This window comes from Geospiza fortis, unplaced genomic scaffold (genome assembly GCF_000277835.1).
Source record: "Geospiza fortis unplaced genomic scaffold, GeoFor_1.0 scaffold132, whole genome shotgun sequence".
In the NCBI taxonomy this organism is placed as follows: Eukaryota; Metazoa; Chordata; class Aves; order Passeriformes; family Thraupidae; genus Geospiza; species Geospiza fortis.
In genome coordinates, this window is record NW_005054446.1 from 396,237 (window position 1) to 422,780 (window position 26,544).

The window sequence follows — 26,544 nt, forward strand, 5'->3', positions numbered from 1 at the left end:
TATAATATATAATATAGTAATAAAATTGGAGTAATAAAAATTTGGACAATTAGGATTAGGACAATACGAGACAAAACCAAAAAGTTATGGACAGTCTGGGTATGTGTGCTGGTTACAGCAGGCAAGGGTGAGAGCAGAGTGTGGCTGGGCTCAGATACAGCCTCTGCTTCAGGAGACTGTACCCTGTCATCAGGATGAGGAGAGGAACAAAGCCAACCCCTCTCATGGCTTTCCACGGAGGTTTGATCCATGGCAGCAGTGCTGCTGCTCCCTGATGGAGATTGGTGAGGAAGCTCTGGAATGATCAGTAATTACAGAGGGATGTCAGAACCCAAGAAATTCCTCTGGCTGCCCTGGAGGACTCCAGCCCCTGCCCAGGAGGCTCAGAGACCTTGGCACAGAGCCCCAGACCCCTGTGCCTTTGAACATAGAAGTTCAAAGAGTAAGATAGAAGAATCTAAGCATATCCAGCCTTTCTCCTTCTTCTTCTTGTCCTCCATCTTCTGCTGTGATGTTGGCACTTTTGGATTGGTTTAGAGTAAAAGCTCACTGTCTAACATAGGTATTGGGAAGTAATTGTAAATATTGTACACATAGTTTTTAGTATAAAAAGGTAACACTGCCCCAGGAGCAAACAGAGTGCCTCTGACTGTCTTGCTGAGCACACCTCGGCTGAACAGCAGAAAAATATTTATAGATAAAATACAATAAACAACATTAAGACCGAGAACTGAAGAGTTCAAACTCCTTCTTCTGCTGCCGAGCTAAGAAAAAAAACTTTCTAGCACATCTCAAAGGCACTCTGAGCAGCTAAAAGTCCTGAGAGAGGGAGATCCCAGCAGCATGGGGATGTACCTGGGAGCTGAGCACGTGCTCCCAATCCCACCACGGAGCCAGGAGCAGAGGGCAGGGTCCGTGTCCCCCAGTAACCTGCACAGATCCTGCTCCTGGGGTGTTGAAAACTGAAGCCTTACCACCAGAAAATGACTCAAGTATATTTTAATAATGTACAGCCATAGGTCTTACGTGATTTGTTCTCTAAAGATTGATTTAGCTTCTTATTAAGGGAATTGGGAATTCAGTGTGAAAATCTGAACAAAATCTAGGCGGTTTTTAGGGTTTTTAAAATATCCACTAGTGGAACTCACCAGGGAGAAGAATTTCAAAGCCTGTCCAACCCTATCTTGAATTTTTGATTCTCCTGCTTTCTTATTTCCATTCCCAAGGTATGCTTGTTAAGAAAGAACACCTCAGCATTATTGTATTATTTTTAAATAAGCCACAATCACTTTAAGGAGCTCAGGATAAAAAAAATCCACTAATAATTTGATTTTATATTCCTCCCCCCCATCCCTCCCTCCAGTTTTCAGAAGTTTGGTAATGCCAAGTGTGCACTGCATACAAATGGCAGGGCGGGCAGCTCTAATTGCACACAGAGAAGGCTTTTCCTCTTTAATTACCCCTGGAATTGCAAAGGGATGAGCTGCAGCAGAGCTGGCAGGGCCAGGCCCTCCAGCAGCAGTGTGGGGCTGCTCAGGAGGTGCCTGTAGCTGGTTCCTGGGGCAGGTGTGGGGGTTTCATCCTGGAGAGCTGCACAGGAGGGATCCCCATGGTGGCAGGACATGGTGTGTGCTCAGGGCATCCTTCAGGGTCATCCCCAGGGACCAGGACACACTCTCTGATGGGTGATAGGACCACAGGGCCACCACCATGGGCACCCACAGCATCCCCACAGCTGGGTGTCCCTTGGCTGGTGCTGCTCAGGGCTCCTCTGGGGTCAGTGTTCTCCACACAGCAGTCAATGAGCTGCTGAGGTGGTTTTCCTCCTCAGACTGCTCCAAAATGCCTTTTCTCTTCTCTTGGAGATTTTGTAAACTTAAAAGAGAATCATGAAAAAAAAAAAATGTTCTCCTCTGTCCAGCCCATTAATTCAGCCTGCTCAGGACAGAATTAACCTTGGCAAGCCTTGCAGAGGAGAGAGTCGTTCTAACCTTAAAAATCTGCTGATTAAAGCTGGTTTCTGGAATTCGATTTCACTTAATGCATTGGCTGAGTGCCCAGCCTGGCATTAACATCTCCACAGACACACAGGCCTCTGCAGCTTTTACCTTCCCACTAAAAAAGAATTAAAAAAAAATAAAAGAAAACACAGCTAATGAAACTCCCTTTGCCTGTTTTGAGCAAGAATTTATTTTAAAGGCTGCTTTAGGTTTCTGCCCTGGTTGTGTGTCTGCTCTGGCTGGGCAGGGTGGTAATTCCACTCTCCTCATTAGGTACAGAGAGATTTTGAGCTGGTTGGTTGCTCAGCAGCCCTGGGCCATGGTCTGAGGTCTGAGTGCAGGAATATCCTACACCCACCTCCCCACAGCCCCCCTGTGCTGAGCTGCAGATTTTGTGTCACCCACAGAGCTTAACCCATTCATCCTGAAAATCCTCCAAAACAATGACACACAGATTTCCCAGGTTTCTATTTATATCCTCAACTTTTTCTTACACATTTTTACCCCAAAATTAATGTCGTTTTTATTGCTGTCATCACTCATTTTTGTGTGCTGGGGTCTGTTTCACCCCTGCAGTGTTTCTCTGCTGCTGTGGTGCCTCTCTGTGCCTGTGGGGACGATCCCTTGCTCAGTGTGTGGGTCTCCTTCATCCCAGCTGCCCAGGTTAGGACATCCAGCCTCAAAACATCCATCCAGAGGGAAAACAAAAAAGAGAAAAGAAATATTTAAGAAATCCCTTCTGCATTCTGTGTGCTTTTTGAATTCTGTGAGCTGTTAGGATTTTTTTTAATGGTTTGCTGAAATGTTGAGAACCAGTTTCATGAAGGTGGGAGGCTTTTGTGTGATTCATTATTGACAGTTCTGGAATTATCTGTGAGACAGCTCCGGAGAGGGAGGGCAGAGCTCCTGCCTGCTGTGCCCCACGGGCTGCACAGAGCCCAGCCTTGGCTTTTGTTTTAATCAGGGCAAAGTTTCCATCGACTCCACAGCAAGTTGGGGTGGGAAGCAAGTCAGGGGGGCTGGAATAGATTGATCTATATCTCACAAGGTGGGCCCTGGCTGCTGTGAGGCTGCTCCAGCAGCTCCAGACCAGCTTTGCCATCCTCACTTGGGGAGCAGGTTGGACTGGGAGATGCTGCACCTCTCAAGCTGCTTTCTGGAGTTGGGGGGACCAGCTCTGAGTCAGCAGAACTGAACACTGCAGACTTTTCCATGCAGTGCCATGTGCAGGAGTCACTGTCAGGGCAGCTGTTCTCCAACCCCCGGGAGGGATTTAAATGTTAAGCTTTTCTTTGGATTATTTTCCGCAGGGCTTTTTTCCTCGTCTGTTTTTCCTCCCTGCATTTCAGTGTGTAGAATGTACCCTTGACACATTTTAAAAACATTATTAATCTTTGTCATTTGTGTTTTAAAAATAACTCTGTGATAGCAGCCAGGCCTTAAATCCTGTTTAATTCAGGCCGACCTTGTGAGCAGTGATCCTGGGGAGGGGGGACTGCTGCAGCCTCCCATGTGCTCACTGAGTGCACATGTCCAGCAGCACTGGCACCCCTCTGGGCTCAGGATCTTTGCAATTAAAACCAGTTCTGTGGGTTTGGGTTGGCACTGGGCTTGGTTTCCAACCAAAAAGTTGGAAATGTGGGGGTTTTTTTCCTGCAGAAAGAATTCCTTGGCTCTGCTGATTTCAGTTAATCAGAGAAGCAGAATTAATTTTAAAAACCCCTCAAAGACCACAAAAAAAAAAAAACAACCCCAAAAACCAACCAAAAATAAAAAAAGAAGAAGAAAAGAAACAAGCTACATTTTGGCATTTTGCTGTCTAAAACATCTGACAGCAATTTCTTCAAGTTTACAAACACAATGTTTTCAGTTGAAATACCCAGGAGGTAAACCATGGAAAAAAAGATCAACGTGTTGTATTTGCCCAAAAAAAAAAAAAAATACGATGGAGTAAAGATTCGAAGGCAGCCCCCAGACCAGCCCTGTCTGTGTCATGGGGCTGAGCACCACAGGAGCCCCTGTGGCTCTGGCTACCCCAGGGTGGGCACCCTTGGGTGCGGGTAGCATGGCAGGGATGGGTTTCTGTGACCTGTGGCAAAGTTTACAGTGCTTACACCAGGGTGTAAACCACAGTGCTGTGCTGTGTGTCACCAGCTGTGTCCCCAGCCCCAGCCCAAGGGCAGAACAATCTCCTCCATTTGTGGGTCACTCTGCTGCCCCATCCCCAGCACGGCCTCTCGGGATGGTTCCTCCACTAACCTGACTCTGCTTTCTCTCTCTTTTTGTGTCCCCAGTGCCTGTATGGCTGCTATGTCCATTCCTCCATCATCCCCACGTTTCACAGAAGGTGCTACTGGCTTCTGCAGGTAGGATGACAACGAGTTCTGTCTCTGGGGTTACCTGGTCAAGCTGCTGCAGCCACGTTCAGCTGCTGCCAGGGGGGATCAGCATCCTGTGCTTTACTGTCTGGGGGATTTTGTTTGCCTGAAAGGGAATTGGGTCGTCTTAGTTGTATGTCTCTGTTTGGAGGGATTATATATATTCTCTAGCAATATGGAGCTGATGCCAGCTCATGTGTTCTCTAAACATGGAGTTGGCTCAGGTGAGACTTTCTGGAGGTTTCTGGTTGTGTTGTTCCATCCTGAAGCAAGGCAGGAGCCAGAGAAGTGAATACAGTGAATACAGGGTGCTACAGTGGCACACACAGGCATACTGTGGTGTGGGAGAGATACCAGCCCTGGGCTGTGCTTGACTTTGAGGATAACCCTGGAGCTGGTTTTGAGTTTGGGGTGAACCTTGGAGCTGGCCCTGCAGTGGATCTGCTTTCCTCCAGTGAGATATTTAGTCTCCAGGGAGTATTTGAAGTCACTCAATGATTTTTCTTCTGGCTGTTGTGGGAGCAGCAAAGTCCCAGGAGGAGTCAAGCCAAATTTTCCTCTTATTTACACAGGGTTTGGGCAGCTCCCCTGGGGCTGTGGGGGTGTGCAAAGCATCTCATGTGGGAATTTGTCCAGGGGGTGTTTGCTGACCCCACCTTTGAGGAGCTGTTCACATTCTTGACTGGTTACTATGGTGTACAAAGTGGAAGTAATTTGTTTTCTTTCATTATGAAATGGCACTTGACACATACTGTAAAAATATAGTTTTAAAGATTAAACTCCCATGGTCCTGAAAACAAACAAGTCTGAGGAAAGTGACATCTGCTTCTAGAAGCAAATGGAAAATAATTCCTGTTTCTCTTTCTGGTTTTGCAATTGCACTTCCATATTAAAAAAAGAAGGCACTGCTGGTGTCACTGGGGCAGGACAGAGCCCTCACAACCCACAATGGACACAATCAAAGGAAACACGCAGCAGATGTCACCCTCCTCTGTGATATCTGTGTGTTCTCAGCTCTGTTTGCATCTGTGGCATAAAAATGCTGTGTGCAAGGAAAGAGGAGATGCTTGGCTGCAGTGGTGGGAGAGGAGAATTGTGCCTCCTCTGAAATCACAGTGTGACTGCATCGATCCTGTTCCCTCCCAGCTGCCCAGGCTGTGCTTGTCCTCCTCCAGAGCTCCTGGCCCCAGAGGTCACCTCTTTTCTCTTCATTTCTGAGCTTTGTATTGCTTTTTCTCGTTGTGACGTGCTCCCTAGAAGGGCTGCTGGCCCTGGCTGCTGTGGCACTCAGCCAGCAGCTCCCTGATGGGTTGCACTGCAGCACTGTAGGATCTCTGAGCTGTTCCCCCGGGTCTGGCTCTTCACTTTCACAGGGTGTGCATCAATGTTTAGTCATTTTCTTTGCTCTGGTAATCACTTTTTGTCAAGAGGATGGGAAGTACATTTCTTAGAAGCCTATTTATAAAATGTGCTGCAGGACATCTCGCTGTGGCTGTGGTAGACTGGTATTCCTCAACAAGGACATGCTGTGCCTTGGCTGTGGGAGGAAGAGGGGTCTGTGATTCATGGCAGCATCTCCAGGCACCGACGGGCATCCTTCAGTCATGCGCTCAAGGTTGTGCAGCCAGCAGAAAGGAGCTGGCCAAGAATAGATGACACTTCCCTATCTCTGCACACTGCTTGTGTTCAGCTCCGTGGTGAATTCAGGAGCAGTGACACCACAGAGACAGAAGGTGTTTTGTGCATCTCCTTCAGAAGCTTTCACTTCCAACAGCACTGGTAAATGAGTTTGATACTCAAAAATAGGTGTAGCCAGGGCAATGTGTAATATGTTTGGCTTTATAGTTCACTGAGGCACATGGGTGACTTTCCCTTTTTTGGGGGAGACATCTAGCACCTTCCTGGGACTCTCTCTGTGCACTGTCTGGTCAATGAGGAGTAAATACAATTAGTCTGCAATGCCATCTATGTTTTATGGGATGATCTTCCTCCATATCCTACTGTCAGGTTAGATATTGATTAAAAATCCCCACACAAATGTTCTTGATCTTTTCTGCCTCACATTTTCAGTGTAAAGGCCAGGACTCCAACCAGCCACAGGGACTCACAGCCTTTCTCATGCATTTACACAGCACTGTAGCCATTAATTATATGGTGATGTCCAATTTCTTACTTAAACAACTTTGTGTTGTCATTTATGATTGACATGATGTGCCTGCTCCCTGCAGACTGGTCAGAGGGATGAGAAATGAGAACCAATCATCTGGAACTGCATGATTCAGTTTTCTGGGTCTCTGCTGGAAGTTCTTAGGCTGTTGGCAGAGACCGTGGTGCTGGCAGCTGTGGCTGGGTCTGCTGCATGGGGCCTCCACCTCCTCTCTCTTCTGAAGGGGTTTCACGTTTTTGAGACATTTCAAGCTTTCTTGATAACGGATTTTAAGTGCTGCCTTACCCCAGAGACCTTTAGTATTTGTAATAGGTGCTGTAATTGCTAAGCCAGCATTGACACATTCCTGCAGGACGTGGTCCAGACCTGGGCACTGGCAGCCTCTTGCATGGATGCTCTCTTGGCCACTCACTCTTGGGCCTGAATGAAGAAAGCATGGCCAAGGTGGTGGTTTCCTACATTTAGTTCTCATATTTTTGTTTTGATTATCTGATCTGTAGAAATATGAGATCATGCTGAGTGACACAGGCAGAGAAGAAGATGGGGATGAGGACATGGATGGCCTCTTCACAGTTTGCTGGGGAATACTTCAGTAGAACTTCAGTTTTTTATTGTTTTACATTATCTGCTCACTTCTAAAAAGATGCAGAGCCCTGGCTGTTCACAGTTCACTAAGGATGGAGCAGAGCTGCTGAAACCTTTTCTGAGATGGGGGTGATGGCAGCTCCCCCCCCCCCCTCCCAGCCTCCTGCAGAGGCTGTGGCACAGCTGTGACTCTGAGTGCCTTGGTTTGTCACTGTCAGGACTCAGGCTGTCCATGTTACACCTTCAGCATACTACCAGATTTTGTGTCAATGGAAAAAAGAAGAAGAAAACCCCCTGTTTGTACTTGTACTGACTAATGGAGGGAAAATGTGTATTCTCAGACATGGATGATTTTCAAACATTGGCACAGCTGAGCAGGGAGATGCAGCATTCCCTTCTGTGTGTTGGAAATTGGCACCCCAGGAGCTGAAAATTAATCTGGCTGCCAGGCAGGCTGCTGCTTGCCAGGGTTACAGAGGCTTTGCCTTCACCCATGGGCTGTGATGGGCCCCTTGCTCACTCCCACTCCCGTGCTGCACAGCTGCAGATGCTGAGCTCACTGGATACTCACTGTGTTCCACCTGTAGCAGATACTGATGTCTCCTTTAGTGCTGCTGTTCAGGTGCTATGGGGATGGGAGGGAATACATATTTTGAAATTTTTCTTTTTCTTAATTAAGAAGTACATAAACTGTGCTATAGGATCATGCTAAAAACTTGTAAATTTAGACCTCTTGGCCAGTTAAACAAATGAAGACTAACAAGCCTTGGAGAGAGGTGGCAGAGAGCTGTTTCACATTGCACATGCATTAACTGCTCACTGAATAATTCAGAATTGGTGCAGAAGAGTGGCAGTGGCACTGCTCTGGCAGGTGAGCCCAGGAAGCAGAGTGGGATGCAGGCTGAGCTAGGCAGGCACAGGGACACAGCAGAGCGCCACACAGCCCTGTTGTAAATCCAGTGTTTGCAGTAATTGCTGAAATGTGATAATCCAGTTCTCTGGGAGCCTGGGGGAAAACTGCATTTCATCTTTATTGCTCACACACTCACAGGATGCTCCCAGCAGCCATGGAAGTCATGGAATACTTCTCTGTAGGGTAGGAAATGGCAGGAGAAAGTCAGGGACACGTCATGCCAGGTGTAATATCCAGGCAGGATGTCTGCCACAGGAGGAGCGAGTGGGAGATGCTGGGGGGGCACTGGGGGTGGGCAGTATTTGGGTAGTGGTATTTAATTACTGTTCCTGTGGTTCTGTGTGCACCAGCTGTGCCTTGCAGAGTATGTGTAAGCACTGATTGAATGTCAGAGGCTTTTGCAATATTCTCTCTTTACTCGGGTTTTTTTTTCCTGAATTCTTCCTTCTGATACACTTGAATATTCAGCAGTTTGTTACTATGAGTGTCTGCACTGATGCTTGATGCCCCCTGAGTGTGTTCCCTTCCTAAAATACATCTTGTCTGAAAGCTGTGGGCAGAAAATATCAAGACCTAAAACTCATTTAAAATGTTCTACATGACATCTGTCACTGTCCTGCATAAATTTACTGTTTGTTCTATATTTTTTTGCCATGGTTTTCCATTATGCCCTAAACAAGAGGAAGCCCTTCCCATTTATTTTTGATAGCAGCCCGTCAGAGCAGCATTTCCCTCTCTGATCACTTGTGCTGTGCTGTGTCAGCAGCATCTCCTGCCTCCCTGGCTGGAGCAGCAACAGACAGCTTGAGGATTTGGGGCTTTTTCAACATAAATTGGAAGCATTACAATCTCATAAAATTTCTCAAGACTTTTGCTTAGTAATGGGTTTTTATTTTTCATTTGGGTGAAATAAAAGTGGCTGGGCAATAAAGCACAGAGAATGCTGTGCTGCACATGGGCACTCAGCTGGGTCCTGTGTGTTGGGGGGTGGGATGTGAGCGAGGCCTCAGCACAAGGAGCCTGTGCCTTTTTGCTAGCAGAGTTATAAACTGTTGCTGCTATGCTGGCACCTGTTCCCAAAGTGTGTTTTAGCCTGTGTGATGAAATGAAGTGGTGTAGAAGTGCAGCAGAGCATGGTCTGTGGTACTGAACCACCTCCAGTGTGGCTGCACATCCCAAGCATGACCGGGATGTTCACAGAGCAGACTTGTGGTTCCTGATCCCAGTGCCCTGTGTGCATGTGGAGCTGTGCTGTGTGTGGGGAGACCAAACAGCACTTCCAGGAGAGCAGAATCTGTGTTGATTTAGCTCTGAGCTGCAGCAGCAGAGGTGCCTTTGGTACCAGAGGCTGGCAGGATGCAGCAGTCAGCCCTCTTGTGTTATCACTTGGCTTCACGATGCACAAGCATTTTCAGAGGATGGGGAAGTTGTGGGTACCCTTTTCATGCTTCCTTAACATGCCTTTGGCTTGATCTCTCTGAAGGATGCTCTCTTCTTTCCCTCCTTTCATCTCCTCACCAGCTCTTGTGAAGGCACCGTGCTCGTTGCTGTTGCAGTGACTGGAACAGCCACGTCTCAAGATTTCCCATCATGTTTTTCAGGGTTCATTAAAGATCTGAAATACTCATGGAATTGGTGGAGCTGTGCAAAAATTATTGCTCAGTCCAACTGAAATTCCAAGGGTTCTGTGAACTCTTTTGTAATAATTGTCCAGTTTCATTTTTTTGTGGTCATATGCCTAAAACATACTGACTCCTGAAAGAGAATTTCAGAGAAACTGTGTAAGAGAAACAAAGGGTCTTGTGCTTCCTGCTCCCAACCATCCTGTGGAGTGTCACAGAGAGCACAGCTTGTATGCTGCTGGAGGAAGGACAAACCCTGGGGCTCTGTTTGTTGGGACAGCCACCTGCATTTGCAGCCATCCTGTCACACAAGATGGTGAAAATAAATGAGGATGTTGCTTCCATGAGAAACATTTTCCATGTAGACAGAAATCTACAGTAGATACCATTGAGCTGTGGCTTGGGCTGGTGTCTGCCTGGATCCCTGTGAACCAGAGACTCTGCAGGGTGGGTGAAATGGGGCTGTGAGAGCAGCAGCACAAAACCTCTGCTGATGTTCCAGTGAAAGGGAGGCAAAGAGGATTACAAATGAACTGGTGTGTCAAAGGCTGGCAATGTTTTAGCAGCAGTGCTTTATCTTTTGTAATGTTTTTATAAATTATTTATTAACACACTTGCTGCATTTTCCTGAGAAATTGGGTGGAAGAGCAGAATGTATAGATGGCAGACTATATTCCAGAAGAAAGACGCCTGTGATTAAAAAACAATTTCCAACCCTTTCAAACACATAACTTTATTTTAGACAAGCAGGCTTCTATTTTTGTACTGCTCTCCACCATTTTAAAGAAAATCCCGGATTCGTTCCCTAGATATATGAGGAGACTGACGTTAATGCAAGCAAACTAAAAAGCAGTCAGAGTGCTTTAGTTGTTGCTTAAATAATCTGTTGTCATTTATAGAAGGGATGCATTTCCCAAACTGCTGGGGGATGTGCCTGGGTTGCTGATCAAGAGAAGTTCTGGCAGGGGCGATGGAGAAAAGGCCAAAATGTGTCCAACTCCCACGGAAAGGGAGAAAAGGTTTGGTGCTTTCAGCTCTTGGTGGAAATAATGCCCCATTTGCCCAGAATGCTTGACCCAGAGGAGGAAAGCATTGGTGGAAATAATGCCCCATTTGCCCTGGATGCTGACCCAAGGGAGGGAAAGCATTGGTGGAAATAATGCCCCATTTGCCCTGGATGCTGACCCAGGGGAGTAAAGCATTGGTGGAAATAATGCCCCATTTGCCCTTTCCTTCTCAGAGGAGGGAAGGCATTTTCTCTGTCCCTCCTTGGGGGCTGCAGCCCTCCCGTGCACCATAGCAGGGCTGAGGGGCAGCCACAAAGGGCCTGCTTGTGCCTCATCCAGCAGCTCACTGTGAACAGGAGCTCCTGCCTTACCTAAAATGAGTTTTGCTGCAAAGGGACCCAAAGCAGGGGTGGGTCAGGGGCCCTGTGAGCAGCCTGCTGTCAGTGGGGAACATCAGCATCTCAGCAGGGACACCAAGAAGTGACACCACTGGAAGCAGGATTACTTGTGCTTCAGCTCCCACCCCTGTGTTCTCCTGGGAAGACCCCAGAGGGTGGGACTGTCATCCCTGTGATCCTGCTCTGGTTCAGGCAGTGATGCTGTCACCGAGACATCCTCGCAGCAGGGATCGCAGCCATGCGGCAGCACAGCCCAGCTGGAAATGAAATCAAACCACAGGCTCCAAGACACTTATTAATATGCTCTGTATACTGAGGATTAGGCTTTTGGTGACACTTAAATTGAATTCTAATGCTATTTTGAAATATATAATACGCTGAATTTACTTCACCTCAGGTTTGAGTTAATGGTTTATTAAATTATGCACCTTGCAGTAGTGAAGCTGTTTCCTGGTGTAGGACACCGAGCCTTGCAGGAGCAATGCAGCAATTCTGCTGAGCTCACCCACGTCCTCCCTGGTCAATTATTAGGTCTGCAGGTGTCAGTGAATGTATTATAGCCTTGGCTGGAGTTTCACCCTCACTGGAGAGTTATAATTGGGGCTTGAGTTGGGAATTCTGTAGTGAAGCAAATTACAATTTGAGTTTAGAGATGTGGAGTTTGTTCTGGCGTGGGCAGCAGAGGACTTGAAGCAGATGCTGCCAAGGCTGAAGTCTCTCTTTCTAATGCAGGATATTTTTTCCTTTAATATGCAGTGTTTTGGCCTGCAGTGAGTTAGCCTTGTATTTTATTTGTTAAGGAACACTTTTGTAAGTGTTTTGGATAAATCACTTCCCAGGTGCCTGCAGGTTTCAGCGCTCTTCCTTCTATCCTCCGCCTTTGTAAACGTCTTGCTGATTACCCTGGTTGCTTTTATTCTCAAAATAATCTTTCATTTCTGAAGGAGTCTCTACTCCCTTTCTATCAGCTGGCTGCCTCAGCTGTCACTGACGTCTGTGCTGCCCTGGGTTAATGAAGCTCTGATGCCTCTTGTGTCTCACACTGCCTCAGTGGTGTGAAGACTCTCCATCCCTGTCACCTCCCACAGCTGCCACCTGCATCCTGCCACCTGATCCCACCTGGGACCCATCACTGCATCCCTCTCTCCACACCCCTGGTGATGTTGTGAGTCAGACAAGTGGATGGCATAGTGGCTGTTAGACCCATGAATGCATACATGGTGCACTACCCTTAGTGAAAGGCACTAAAGGTTCTTAAAAAGAGCCCCAAGTTCATGGTCTGCACTATAAAATGCTGTGCTGAACTCTGAGGCTGTGGAAATGGGGTGCAGGGACCACAGCCTTAGTCCTCTGTGAGATCATGGTCTTCTTTATTGTGTTAATGGAGGAGCAAAAGTCAGAGAAGGACCATCCTAAATGGCTTTTGCTTCTGAACAGGCAGCATTCCTAAGGGGATCATTTTCTGTGTCAAGGAAAAAGTGCACAATTTTTATCTCTGTACATTTTTTTTCCATGAAACATCAGCTTTGCCTCTGTTCCTCGTGCTGCCATGGGGTGTGTATGGTACAACTGTCTGCTGGCTCCTGCTGCTTATTGGCCACGGGCTGCCAAGAAGGCATGACAGAGTGAAATAGAGGTTGAAGTTTTTATCAGTTTAAGTCACTGTAAAATCTCCTCTTCCCAGAAAAATAGATTTCCCAATAATGTAACCAGGACAAAAATAAGTGTTTGATTCACTGCATCTTCACATTGTTCTCCTTGTGGTATGGCAGAAGGGAATGGCTGCTCCCAGTGCTCCCCATGGTACCTGGTGCAGTGGGACACACACAGCTCTGCCCTTCTGCTGAGCTCTCATCACAGTCACCATTCAGCTGAGCCACACAGGCACTCTCTGCTGGAGAAGGAGAGAAGAGGTTGTTCTCCTTGGTGAACGGTGAAGATTTTCAGCAATTATCACCAATATTATTAATTTCTTCAATTATCTTTCTTTGTGGCACTCTTCAAAAGCTGGCACCAGCAGCTCCATAATCACAGTGTTTATTTCTCAATGCAGAGCACTGGTGTTTATTCCTCTCTATAACTTAGACTTGAGTCACTTTCTGTAGGGATTTTGCTGTTCTCAAGACACAGCACTGGTGTCTGAGTGTTCTGGGGTGCAAGGACCTTGTCAGGTTGGTTCAGCCAAGCATCTCAGAGTCTTTCAACCCCTGTTGACCAGCACAGATGCACTGTCTCTGTCTGTTTTACAGTGTCCCCCTAGAGATACCTAATGACTTTCTGAAGCGTACCAGTCAAATTTTGCTCATCTCACACTTTTGCATTTCCTTGAGCTGTCCTGCTGGGAATTTGCTTTTCATGCCTACTGTAAAACTTTATAGGAAAAGGAATCCTCATGGAAGATTCATCCCCTCCTTGGCCTGCAGTGGAGAATGGAGCCACAACGTCAATTCTGCCACGAACAGTCTGAGCAAGGTGCAGAACCGGCCCCAGCTCCTCCTGCAGCTCTTGGCACTGGCACAAAGAGCTCCAGCATCAAATACTGACTTGTTCTTTTGGGTTTATTGAACAATAAATCCATCACAAAAATATGCAGGAAGAAAAATGAATGCAACATCTCTCAAGGTCACTGGTTCCACAGAGGAGATTCTGTGACTGTGTGGGGTGTCCTGTGACACAGCAGACACACAAGTCATGGGATCCACTCAGTCCTATAGCCATGTCCTCTTTTAATAAAAAAAACCAGCAAATACATCCTGTAACCTGCTATCTGTGCAGTGCAGCACTCTGATAAACAGTAATTATAACTATTATGGGATGCCATCTCCTCTCTGCCATTTATTGACCTTTTCTTCAGTGTAATTTTCTTCTCAGGGGTCCAGGTAGCTCAGTATCCCAGGAAGAACTGCCATGTGAGCATCTGGGCAACACAGCCACCAAGACCAGCTCAAGTGCTGAAAGGTGCTCAATTGTTTAAAGTTTACATTATAGTGACAAATCTGGAAACCTCTGAGAGAATAAGTTTTTTTCTGAGTTCTCCTTGTAGTTGTTGGGGGAGAAGTTAAAAGTGTTGGGTGCTGGGATGCTGCTAAAAGAAGTTGACTAAAATAGCTTTTCTGTTTGTAATAGCATTTCAGATCCTAGAGCCTTTTCAAGCTCAAAGTGACCCGAAATCATTTGTACAGAGAGAAACATTGTCCTTCCAGGGAACTAGCCCCTCATTTTTGGGTTTTGTAGAATCAGACAGGAAATCCATTCCAGATTCAGAAAATAATGTGACCAAGTAAGTTTTGGAGGGGCAGCTCTGAATTTGGGAGAAGAGGCAATGTCACATTTGGGTTTTAACAGCAGTTTGCTGAAATTGTGTGAATTCACATTGTCAGCTAAGAATATAAATTGCTTTAAAATTCACCTTCTTCACAGCTTTCCTCTGTATGAAGCAGACCTAGGCATTGCCTTCAGGCATGGCAAAGGGGAGATCATGTCTCCCCCTCCCCATAATCTTCAGGCAGAGCATCCCTCCCCATAGCTCCCCAGTGCTGCAGGGACTCCAATTCCCACCCTCCCACTTGGGTTCCATGGGAGGAGGGAGAGGATGTGGAGTGGGCTTGATTAAAAAGTGCTTTTTGCTTTTTCTCCTGAAGGATGTTTGCAGTGAAAACTGTACGTGAAATTTATACTCCTCTCATATGATTCTGACTGGTTTTAGTGCACAAATTCTCAGAAGAAAATGTATTCAATAAAAATTTGATGTGGAACTATAGCTCAGCAGAATCTTTTTTAGGAAATCCAGCTCTGGGATATTTATTTTGTATCTAGTTTCAGTTTTAGTGCCTATTCCTCCTGCAGATGCCCTCGTTAGCCTGCTAACAGCTCATGAAGAGTTGAGCCCCTCTCCTGCCCTCATTCTGGGCTTTCCTGCTGTGCCTGTGGGGAAGGTTTGGGGGGAAGCATAGCTGTGTGCAGTGCTACTTGGTTTTTTCCATAAGCAAATCCTGCTTTTTGTTCATGAGGAATGCAGGGGGGCTGAGCCTGAGGCGGGTAAAATGTTGCCAGGCTGGTGGACAGTGATGTGGCCAACAAGAACGTGGTGTGCTTGCTTTGTAACAAGTCTGCTGGGATATAATTTTAGCAGGAAAATGCAATAATTCTGGATTTGTTCTCTTTTGATGCTCAGCTTGCAAAAGGAGATGGTTATGGGGAAGTAGGAGAGGAATCCAGGATGGCCACAATGAAAATTGCAGGGTAGACCTGTGAGCCCCCAAAGCTCCTTGTGGGGGAATAATGTCCTTTATTTGGGCTGTAGCAGGATGTGATGCTGGGATGGGTTAGTGTTGGGATGTAGGGGAGAAGAGACAGAATTCTTTGGAGCAATTGATATTGATGAGGGAAATCCTCACTGGCCTTCTAATTTCCAACCCTTGTTCCAAAAGGTTCCTGTTCCTTTCCCAAAATTGCAAATGAGCAGCTCTTCCTGAGCCAGGTTTGTCCCACTGCCTCCTCCCACCTGGTGCTGGGAGCAGTGTCCAGGGTTGTGGTGCCTTAACAGGCACAAAGGCACTCTTCAAACAGAAATCCTAAGGCTGAATCCTTTGCTCAGTGTTTCAGGGGCACCAGGAATTTCTCAAACAGGTTTCTGGTCCACTGCCCCCTGAATCACCACCTCCTCAATGCATTTTAATGCAAAGCCGGAGCCTGAAGGCAATCGAGAGCTTTTTCCTAAGGTTTAGTGATAAACTTGTGTCTCCTGTGAGTGAACAATCTGCTGCTTCACCACTTCTTTCAATTTAGAAGGGAGTACACTGAAGCCCTCTTGCAAAAACATTTATTGTATCAAGCAAAACTGGAGGGTTTGGGTTCTACTTCTCTCGTAAATTTTTTTTCTTTACTTCTAGTGTTCTCATATCAGATTTTCATTGGAAGAATACTACCCAGAAGCATGGAAAATGGCATATGGCTCTATGAAATATACCCCCATCTAGGATACACCATGTTTTTACTTTGTGACAGTCCAAGATTCAGTGCGTGGCCTAAATATTGTGGCATCCTATTTTATTTTTGAATTGTTGGATGGACTAGACACTATAGCTCATGGACAACACTACCATTTTTCCCTGTGGTTTACCCTTTTTCTAGATTACTGTCTCTTAGTTTCAAAATGGAACAGGATTTCTCCCTGGTTTATAAATTAGGGCCATATTCCAGCAGCACCCAGTAGTGCTGTCATATTTTAGATGGTGTCAGGATTTCTATTAAAAACCTTATTTTTCAGAGGTTTAGAGCTGAGCCATAAAAACTGGCTGTGTGTATGTATAACAGCTGCAGCTCTGTCATGCAGAGGGGGTGCTAGCATGTAGTCCCTGCAAAGCAGAACAAACCACACTTCCCACATGCATTTATACATAGAGCTCTGCAGAATTGTATTAGAACTCAGTGTAAGATTGCACTAAGTTTTTATTTAAAAGTTAATTGTATTAGAACTCAGTGTAAGGTTGCACTAAGTTTTTATTTCAGAGTTAATTGCTTGGAAGTCAGGAGATGCTCCCTTTGGCAGAGGTGTGGGAGAGTTGCCAGAGGGGTGCTGGGTCCCAGGGGGTTCTGATCTGAACCAGATCTTGAAGCAGAGTTGTGAGACAGGACACAGCCTCTCTGAGGGCTGACTGGTGGATCTGCTGATGGTTTTTACATATCTGGAGTGATTAGCTTACTCACCAAAGTGTATCTGGCCCACACAATAAAAATTGGCCATGAATATCTCAGCTCTACCAAAAGAGACCCCGAGAACAGAACTGCACCCAGGCTGTAGCTCTGATAATACCTAGAAGCCTAACGTGGATCTGGACGTGTGCCATGGGTGGGTTTTCTTCTTGTGTTGACGTGTAAGATACCAGCAGCCTCCTTTTAATAGCCCTGCATAATGCTCACACCTGCTGCAGTATAATTTGCTGCATTTCTGCAAATAAGCTGGAGGGAGTGAAGAATATCATCCCACAGTGCCCTGAGCTCCTGTCGCAGGAGACAAAGTGGCCCTGCACACAGCTGTGGGGGTTTCTTTCCACTGCAGCTCCAGCAGCCACTGGGGTGCTTCAGGTTTGCAAACACCCAGATAATGAAGGACACAGATTCGAGCCAAATGTCAAAAACCAAAAAAATAACCCCACACAATCTGCAAGTCCTTGAGAACCTCACTGCAGCTTGATGCGTCTTCTGTGACATTTTGGCTCTCGTTGGCTCTCCATCTGCAGGAGTTTTATGTCAGTGTCAGCCAGGCCTGTCTTTAAGCTCATGTTTTTCTGTGTGATAAGGCATTCTGACCTTAAGTGCTGTTGGTCCGTGTCAATTCTCACCTCGAAATTCTGCCTGGTCAGATCTCTCCGGTGCTGTGGTGGTGAACACAGCACAGGCTGGTTCTGCTTTGAAACTCTCATTGAATTCCTGCCAGGAGCACATTTTTATCATCTTCTCCCCAGGTGCTCCATGGTATTTCCAATTTCAATTCAAACCTGGGCAGCAGCATTGTGCTGGCTGTGTAAGATGTCACGACAGGGCATGTGGCACTATTGGCCATGGGGATGTTGTCCCACAGCTGACCCTGCTCCACCTCCCTTCAATGTTAACAGAGCTCATGAACACACCTGCACAGCCTCGTTAATTAATATCATGTTTTACATTCTATTTTAATAAAGCCTTTTCATTACAGAGCTTGTTCCCTTGGTAGGATAAATTGAAATTCTTTGCAAGAGCATTATAATTAAGCTGTAGTGCAATGGGTAGGGATGTGTGTATGGGTACAAATTGAAAGAGGAGAAATTTAGGTTAATGGAGGAAATTCTTTGCTGGTAATGTGGTGAGACACTGGAACTGGTTGCCCAGTGGATGCCCCACCCCTGGAGGTGTTCAAAGCCAGGTTGGACAACCTGGGATAGCTGACCCTGCCCATGGCAACTAGGGGTTAGGACTGGGTGGTCTTTAAAGTGTTTGGACACTTCTGTGTGTCTTGCTTAGGAAGTGTCTGTCTGAAGTGTCTCAACAGCAGGCAATACCAGCAGGCTCAGGCAGTGCTCCTCTGCCTTGTGCCTCAGGGGACTTCTGCCCCCGAGGTGCTGTTTCAGCCTCAGGTCATATTTCACAGGCTAGAGAGATGGGAAACAGCCTCTGCAAGGCAGCAGCTCCCCAGCTTTTGGCTCACTGGACAATTGCAGCTCTCAGATGTGCCTGTGGTGGCTGGGGCAGCAACAGGAGGCAGGTTTCAATGCTGAGGTTGGTTCTCAGGTGATTTATTTACCATAGGCTGGAGTTGGGGGCTGTTTCCAGGTGGGGATGGAGCAGTGAGGGGTCTGCCGCAGGGAACAGCTTTGGGGCGTTTCTTCAGTTTAGTGTAAACTACCAAGAGTGGCAATACAGGAGGTGAAATACTTTGTTATTTCAGGTCTGTTGTGCCTTGCTCCTGCAGTTTAAAAATCAATACACCTGGTGCATCCACAGCTGTTCATGATGGGTAGAGTTGCTTTGATGAGCGTAAGGAAACAGGGGTTCACCGTGGGGTTAGAGCATCCCTGTTCAGAAATGCAGTTCAGCAAGAGGAGGCAATGAAGTTGTGTCAGAATTACTTGAGAATTTGGGAACAGATTTTTATTTTCTCTTTGACAAAAACTAGGGTTTATAAAAAGAGAGAAGGCTTGCCTGGGAGGGGTGGTTGAGTTCCTGCTGCCAACCTCAGGGAGTTTTATTTACGAGTTGTGCAGCAAGGAGATGGAAATGCTTCATTAGCAAGCAGCAGTGCATGCTAGCTGGAGAAGATCCTAATGGAGTAAATTAGGAGGGAAACATCTGTTGCTTTCTGTTTTGGTTTTACTGCTCAATCTGGTGCTAATCCTGGCCTTTTGTGACCTTTTTATATGTCCCCTCGTCCTAAATATGAGACACGTTTTGTTCATTAGTTGTGGATGTGTGTTGCACCTTTGAACACTTTATCTCTACCCTTGAGGAGAGATTTGTTTCCTTCTCTTCCTTCCTTTTCTTGCAGGCAAAATGTTAGAGATGGAGGGAAAGGAGAGGCAGTAAAAGCCTGAGCCAGGCAGAGGGAGATGTGTGTGTACATGTGCATAGAGATATAAGATGCAAAGTTATGCCTTCTTCCACCATTTGTATAGTGATTTTATCATTAAAAAATGACAGCTTACAACTGAAATTTTAAGTCTTGATGGTTTATACAAAATTCATGGCATGCTCAGGAAAAAGTATTTCTCACAGCTACATGTATAAATAGCCAGGTTTGATGCAAAGAGAGAGGTGGCATACAGAAATTGCCTTCCTAAATCCTAGTTTTTCCACCAACTGATATCGTAGTGGCAGACACAGATCTGCTCTGCTACTCCACAAAATCTGAGGAGCTCCCTTGTTAGCAGGGAGGGAGACAGGAGCTGGTGGATGCTCTCCAAGGATCTCCTGCATTTCCAGGAAAGGGGACAGGAGCTGGTGGATGCTCTCCAAGGATCTCCTCCATTCCAGGAAAGGGGACAGGAGCTGGTGGATGCTCTCCAAGGATCTCCTGCATTTCCAGGAAAGGGGACAGGAGCTGGTGGATGCTCTCCAAGGATCTCCTCCATTCCAGGAAAGGGGACAGGAGCTGGTGGGTGCTCTCCAGGGAGCTCCCCAATTTCCAGGGAAGGGAACAGGAACCAGTGGGTGGTCTCTGTCTGGGGCATCAATGCTGCAGGTCTGAGTTGCTCAGCACCAAGTTTGCGTTTGCAGAGTTTTGTTCAAGGCTTAAAACACTTGCTCAGATTAATGACCAAAAATGTCAAATGTGTCCGCAGCTAATTATTCATTAGATGCGCAATTAGTGTGAGATGATCATGACATTTTACTGTTATTAATTTTTATACCCCAATAGGAATTAAATGAGGCTGCAGTCACAGAACAACAGTTGGGACTGGCACTGGAGATGCTGTTGGGGAGCTGGAGGATGCTCCTGCAGCACTGCCCAGCTCTGAGGGAGCTTTGGTGCTCCTGGGTTTCCTGGGATCACTTCTTGATTTCCTGTTGTACCTCTGCTCTCAAGGGAGGAATGCAGGATGCAGGCAGCCAGGCTGAGCCTCTGAAATACTAAGCCTAGTTGGCTCCATTAAAGTAATGATAAACTCCAAAAAAGCAAAGCCAAACGTTCTGGGTTCTGTTCATCAGAGACTGGCGGGTTTCTGGCTTTGTTGTCTTTTAATACCCCAAGAACAGATGCAGGTTGACAAGTGGCATCAGCCAAGGGACTCAGCTTTGTAAGTTTGTGTTGAAGCAGACTTGGAAGTAGCCAGCTGAAATCTAATTTGTAGCCAAGTGGAATAAATTGGAACTGATAGTTATTCAATTAATGGCATGGGCAGCAAGGTGAGGTCTCCTCTCAAAATAGCAGAATAAGGTTTCTCCTCATGGAGGTTTGGGAAAACGGGGCACAGCACCAGGTTTTCTATCAAGTCCAGCCATTAATCATCTGAGTAGTGGGAGGCAGATGTGGTTATTGTAGAGAGGCTCAGCAAAACAGTTGGAATGAGCACTTCCCAAAATGGTGTTGGAATCCAAGCCTGATCCAGTGGACATGCCCTGGAGCTGAGGATTCCCTGGGCAGCATGGCACGCACCAGTACCTCAGTCCTGGAGGAAGCAGCAGCAGGAGCAGGGCTGGGCTGTCCTCTGCTCCTTCCTCCTCCAGACACCTGTGGCATCCTGGGCACGGAGACTCAATCTCCTGTCACTGACGTGCTAAAGCAGAGCTCCTGTCACATCGGAGGATGTTGTCTTTGCATGCTGAGGAGTTCAGGAAGAATGGACAATTTGGATGTCTTTTCAGTGCTTTTTGTGCATCTGGGATGCAGAGTAGGGGGTTGACTCCAGCTTTCAGCAGACTTTCTGCAAACTGCCATGGTGTCATGGCTCAGATCTTGGGATAACTGCACAGACCTTTGGATAACTGCACAGTGATGAAACTGCCACAGTTGTCTCCACCACAAGCAGACCAAGAAATATCGAAAAGCTTTTTTGTCTTTAATCAAAAGAAAAATTTCTTCCTATGCAAATGATGTCTGCAATAATATCAGTGTTGCCTCAGGTTTGCACAAGCTGAATGAAAGAGAAGCTGAGTTCATGGTTTTCAGCAGATTTTAACTTCTATCAGTTCAGTATGTAAGCAGGAAAGCAAAACTCCTTTTACTTGGAATAATGGAATCCTCTGGTTGCATTTAAAGACAGACCAAACAAGTAATTGCCTGAAAAGTTCATGCCAGTTGGAAGCTGACTGGATTCATGTGAACCATGGCTGTTGTAGTGGAGCTGTGGGACCTGTGCTGGGCTCTGAGCTGCCTAAAGCAGCAGCAGGACACAAGAGCTTGTGTGAGGATGTGGTCAGTCAGATCTGTTTGGGTTTTGGCACTGAAACTGTCCTGGCCACTGGGAATGGGTACAAGGGGAAATATATGCAGATTAGCTCAGATATGGAGCTTACAGAACCGCATAGATGAGGTTTAAACTATGAAACATTTCTCAAGTTGTAATGCAAATACAGTCCAACATCTGCGGCCTTTCATTAAAAGCGAAGTTACAGGAGTGAGATTTCACTCAGCAACACTCATTTGTGCCTGTGAAATTATTAACAATTTGATATTGTGGCTTTCTCATTATAAACTTCTGTGGGAAAGGGGAATTAATTTTTCTGTGCTGTTAGAAGTTGTCAGAGGAGATCCCTCTCTTCCTGCGTAACCGGATCAGAAATTCCTCACGTACGTGGGTTGACCCTTTCCCTCTGGGGAACACATTAATTGAAGCTGCACTCTCATTAAACTGGTGCTGCAGGAGAGGAGTGTAAAAATAATGCAGAATAACAGTGGCAGGCCTGGAGGAATTTGTAGGAATGTTAAGCAAGGAACAGGGTAGTAATACATAAGGTGCTTTTGGATGGGGACTGTGAAGAGGAGGCTGCTGGTGGCAAATCTTTTCCATTTTATGTAGGAGATTTTTCTGTAATCAGGACTATAAGGACAGTCATAGGATCTTCTTATTGCAGCAACATCTCAGCCAGCTCTAGGTATGCAAGCTCTTCATCATCCTGCTAGGAAGCAGAAGGTGCACCAGGACGAAGAGTGGCTCTCTCTCTGCGCCGTACCTTCTGGTCCCTTTGGAGCCTGTTACCATGGAGCACCTTCCCTGCTCCCCCTTCTCCCCCAGCAGTGCCAGCTCACACCTGACAACACAGCAGGGATGAGTGGAACACAGACCAGTTCTCCCTTTCCCATTGCATGGCAACCTGTTATCTTTGACTTAGATAAATGTCTGCTGGGAGAGAGGCGTGAGTTCAGCTCACCAGACCCATCTGACAAACCCACCACGTTTCTGGCTGGGTTGGGTTTTGCTGCTGAATGCTTCTCCCCACTTTCCTTGCATCACACACAGAGCCAGCACCTCAAATGTTGTTTTCCTGGTGAAAACAACAGCCATGGCAAGGGGGAGAAGCAGGGTGGTGCAGGAGGGATGGGGCTTTGGGTGCTCACGCCTGCTCCCCTGGCCCACAGGTGATGTGCTGAAGCCAGCCTGCACATCCTTTCCCCAAGACATTTTCACTTAGTTTGGGATGCCATGCTGCCACTTTTGTCAAAGAAAAGGTGCAACTCCATTGTGAAGAAAACATCTTACATAAATCAGGAGATGAGAAAAGATGCACGAAGGCTTACCTGGTGCTGACTGCTCATATCAGCATGGCTGATGGCAGACACCCATAGGGATGATTAGGGGTCTGGAGCATCTCTCTTATGAGCTGAGGCTTAGGAAGCTGGACCTGTTTAGTCTAGAGAAGAGAAGACTGAGAGGATATTACATGAATGAGTATGAATGTCTCAAAGGTGGGTGTCAAAGAAGGGTGCCAGACTGCTTTCAGTGGTGCCCAGTGACAGGACAAGGAGTAATGGCCATAAACTAAACCACAAGAAGTTCCACCTCAACATGAGGAAGGACTTCTTTCCATGGTATGCAGTCTCTCCCTGGAGACATTCCAAACCCACCTGGATGCTTTCCTGTGTCACCTTCTCCAAGTTGACACTGCCTTGGTGGGGGAGTTGATGGGATGATCTCCAGAGGGAAGTTCCAGCCCAACTATTCTGTGATTGAGTCTGAGATTTACAAGCTGGACAAGACCCATGTTCTCAGCAGTGCTCCATCCTACCAGTCTGAAGCAGTAATGATGAATGGTTCTCTTTGGCAGTGCAGTATTGACGGGGCAATTCACTCTGCCATGGTTGTGCTCACACAAAAGCTCAGGAGAGCTCCCAGTGTTCTCTCTTTAATATTGCATCGATGGCCTGATGGGTTCTTGCTGACAAAACTGCCACAGTTCTTAATATCAGCCTGTCTGCATTCATCAGATGCAAAGGTTTTCCATCCTGTTGGGCTCCAGAATAGCATTAGATGGCAAATGGAGAAAGTGTAGGAAGCCAGTATGATAATTTTTTAATCTAATCCCCCATACCACGGCATTGCTGGTGCTCTGATGACTGGGAGTTGTGATGCAAAGTAGAGAAATGCTGGATGTCATTTTAGTGATGCATGTGGAAATGTATTTTTCAATATTCTGCTTGTGTCCAGCTGCAGTGCTAAAAAAAGCCTCACGGCCTGCACAGCTCTCCTGTCCAGGTCTTGCATGGTCCCTGGGCTGAGCATGCTTCAGGAACATGGAGCAGTCCTTGGAAGGAGCCTCAGGTCCCACCCAGCATCCATTGCATGGATTCAAAGGTGGAGAATATCCATGGTCTGCTCTGTCACCCCTCAGGAATTCCTGTCTGCAAGAGCATCTCTTGCTCCTTGTAGAGACTGTCCTGTCCCTCACTGAGGCAATGTCACTGCCAGTGTCCAGCTGGGACATTCCTGCCTCACACACAGGCCTGTGCTGCTGGGAACCTCAGGCTGGGAGAGAATTAAGCATTTTACTTGGAGATATGGTCTTCTTCAGCATCAACATAATCCCATGGTGTAAACATCAACTCCATGTGCAAGGACTGTCGGCTGTGGCTTCCAGTAGCCACTGGTGGATCTTGCTAATGGGAACCGTATCAGTTTGTCATGGAAGTTCTGTCAGCATCCCTTTGAGGTTGCTTTGGAGTAGTATTCAATATTTTATCAATCATCTGAAAGGAATTATAAAATCATTACCTGCAAGTTTCATCACCGCTTTGATTTGTGAAGTTTTGCAGGATAATAAATATTGATGAACATTGGTCACAGATATTAATCTGAACATGGTGATTAGAGATGGGTAGAGCTGTCAGCACATGTTGGAGTTGAAAAGCAAGCTTTTGCATGAAAAAAGGTGAGAGAAGGAGGCTTGCAGGGCAGTGAATGTTCAGATCTGGGGACGTGGGGACACTGTTCAGTTCTGTGATGAGCAGTGCTGACGTGCAGCCAGCCGTGGTCCTTTTGCTGTAAAGGTGGGAAATGACAGAGGTTTAGAGGAGAGATTCTGGTGAGAGGACAAAGCAGCTCAGAGAGGCAGCCACAGTGATTTGGTCACAACCTATTAACTGCACTTGCATTGAGGCACTTGCAGCAGATAAAAGCTCAACAAGAGACAGACCTCACAGGGCCCAAGTCAGCAAAATGAAGACTTGCTCATATGTTTGCTGTATGAATGGGGAATGCAGCTACCCAGAGAGTGAGAGCTGTGCTGGGACTGTCCCTCTGGAATGTGCTGTGGTTGGGGAGATGTTTCCTGCTCAGCTGGGTCCCTGCTGAGGACTGGAATACATCTGTGTCACTGTGCTGGGCAGTGGAATCAGTGTGGGCACTGCTATTCCCTGACCTTCAAAGCTACAAAAACAGGAAAAGAGAGGAGTTTGCAGGATGAGCTCTGCAGCTCTTGGAACCTGCAGGGCCTCTGCCCAAAGATCCTGCATGGCAGGAGGGGTGAAAGAAGGAAAACTGCTGGAATTGCACATCTGGGATGCTGGTGGAGCTGGGGGTGGGTTTGAGGCAGCTGTGCTGCCAGTCCTGGCATCAGGGAGTCTAGGAGATGTACACATGCTGCCTGCTTAAAAAAAAATAATAAAAAAAGTGAAATCCATATCCCAGCCAAATGGAAACCTCTCTCAGGAGGATGAGCCTGCCAGGGCAGGGCTGCTGTGGTGGTTTGGGGCTCAGTGGAGTGAGGGCCAGATTTGAGAGGCAGTGAGACTTGGGACTGCCAGTCAGCAGGCAGGACAGTGGCTCTGTCATGAAGAGGGGGGAAGCAGGGCTGAGAGGATATTTATGTGTGAAAGGCTGTCAGGGCTGGAAAGATGAAAATCTGTTGTGCTCTCCCAGGGCTCCTAACTTTCTCCCCTCCAGGCAGCTGGCAGGATTTCTCTAAATATTTGAGATGGTAAAGGGCTTAAACTGGATTACTCCTGGACATGAGCAATTATAATTGTAAATGCACCATTATCTGAGCACTTTCCTGATGCTATTTTGGCACTGATGGGTGACACAGTGACAGGGAGGGTGTGATGGTCAAGTGCAAGGTAAGGAGAGCCCTTCCCTGGGACCTCTCTGCTGGTTTGCAGCAGATCCACCCTCCCAGCAGGCATCCCTTGCAAGGCCTCTCGTTCTCCTTGTCCCAGATTCGCAGGAAGAGCTCCCAGATGCCTCAGGCTTCAGTAATTTCATTGAGTAGCAACTGTATTTATTAAATGGCTAAATACCCATTAGGAACAAGGATAAACCCAGTGCATTTTGCTGTGTATGAGTTTCAGCTGCAGCTTTCTCGACCTGAATATAATTCTAAGAAGGCCTGGATGGCTTTTTGAAACAAAGCTCAGCATTCTGGTTTTTTCTGATGGATCTCAGAAAACTCTGAGGGTGCTGGTCCAAGGGCTGTTTCAGGTGGAAGAAACACAAGGCAGACAGACATGCAGACAGAATTGCTGGGGAGGAGCATGGCAGCTTGAACTGTGAATGAAAAGCAGAAGGAAACTGAGACCCAGCAAGTGGTGTCCCTCTCTCTAGAGGGGGACAGGCTGGCAGAGGGGGCAGCTGAGGCTGTCACAGGCAGGGGCAGGAGCCTGGGCTGGGGCTGCCAGCACGGGGGGGACACTGTGCCCACTGTGCCCTGGTGTCAGCCCCAGGGGAGGGCTGGGGGGCTCAGCAGCACAGCAGGTAGCTGCCATAAAGGCACTTTGCCTTTATGGTTTTGTATTTGAAGGGGATGGGGTGTTAAAAGACCCTGATGTTTTAAAAATGTTTCTATTTCCTTGTTGAATTTAACTGATACGAGTGATTGGCAGTGTATTGTTAATTGGGAAATCAGTCTGTTGGGGACAAAGAGAGATCCCTGCTCGTGGCAGCAAAGGCTGTGCTGGAGGCAGGGGTGCCACACAAAATCATTCCCCTTCCTGAGCCAAGAGGTCATGAATTCACCTCCTGCTTGGCTTCCAGAGAGATCCCTGAGTTCCTGTTGTGCAGAGGAGAA

At 46.9% G+C, this 26,544-nt stretch overlaps 1 protein-coding gene across 1 annotated transcript in view; it reads left to right on the forward strand.

The window, feature by feature from the left end:
- The window catches only part of CAMTA1 (calmodulin binding transcription activator 1), a 245,453-nt gene that overhangs the window by 124,529 nt on the left and 94,380 nt on the right, over positions 1-26,544 (forward strand). Inside the window, exon 5 of the mRNA XM_031062368.1 lies at positions 4,295-4,366. Within this exon, the coding sequence (XP_030918228.1) occupies positions 4,295-4,366 (72 nt within the window). The remainder of the gene's footprint in view (positions 1-4,294; positions 4,367-26,544) is intronic.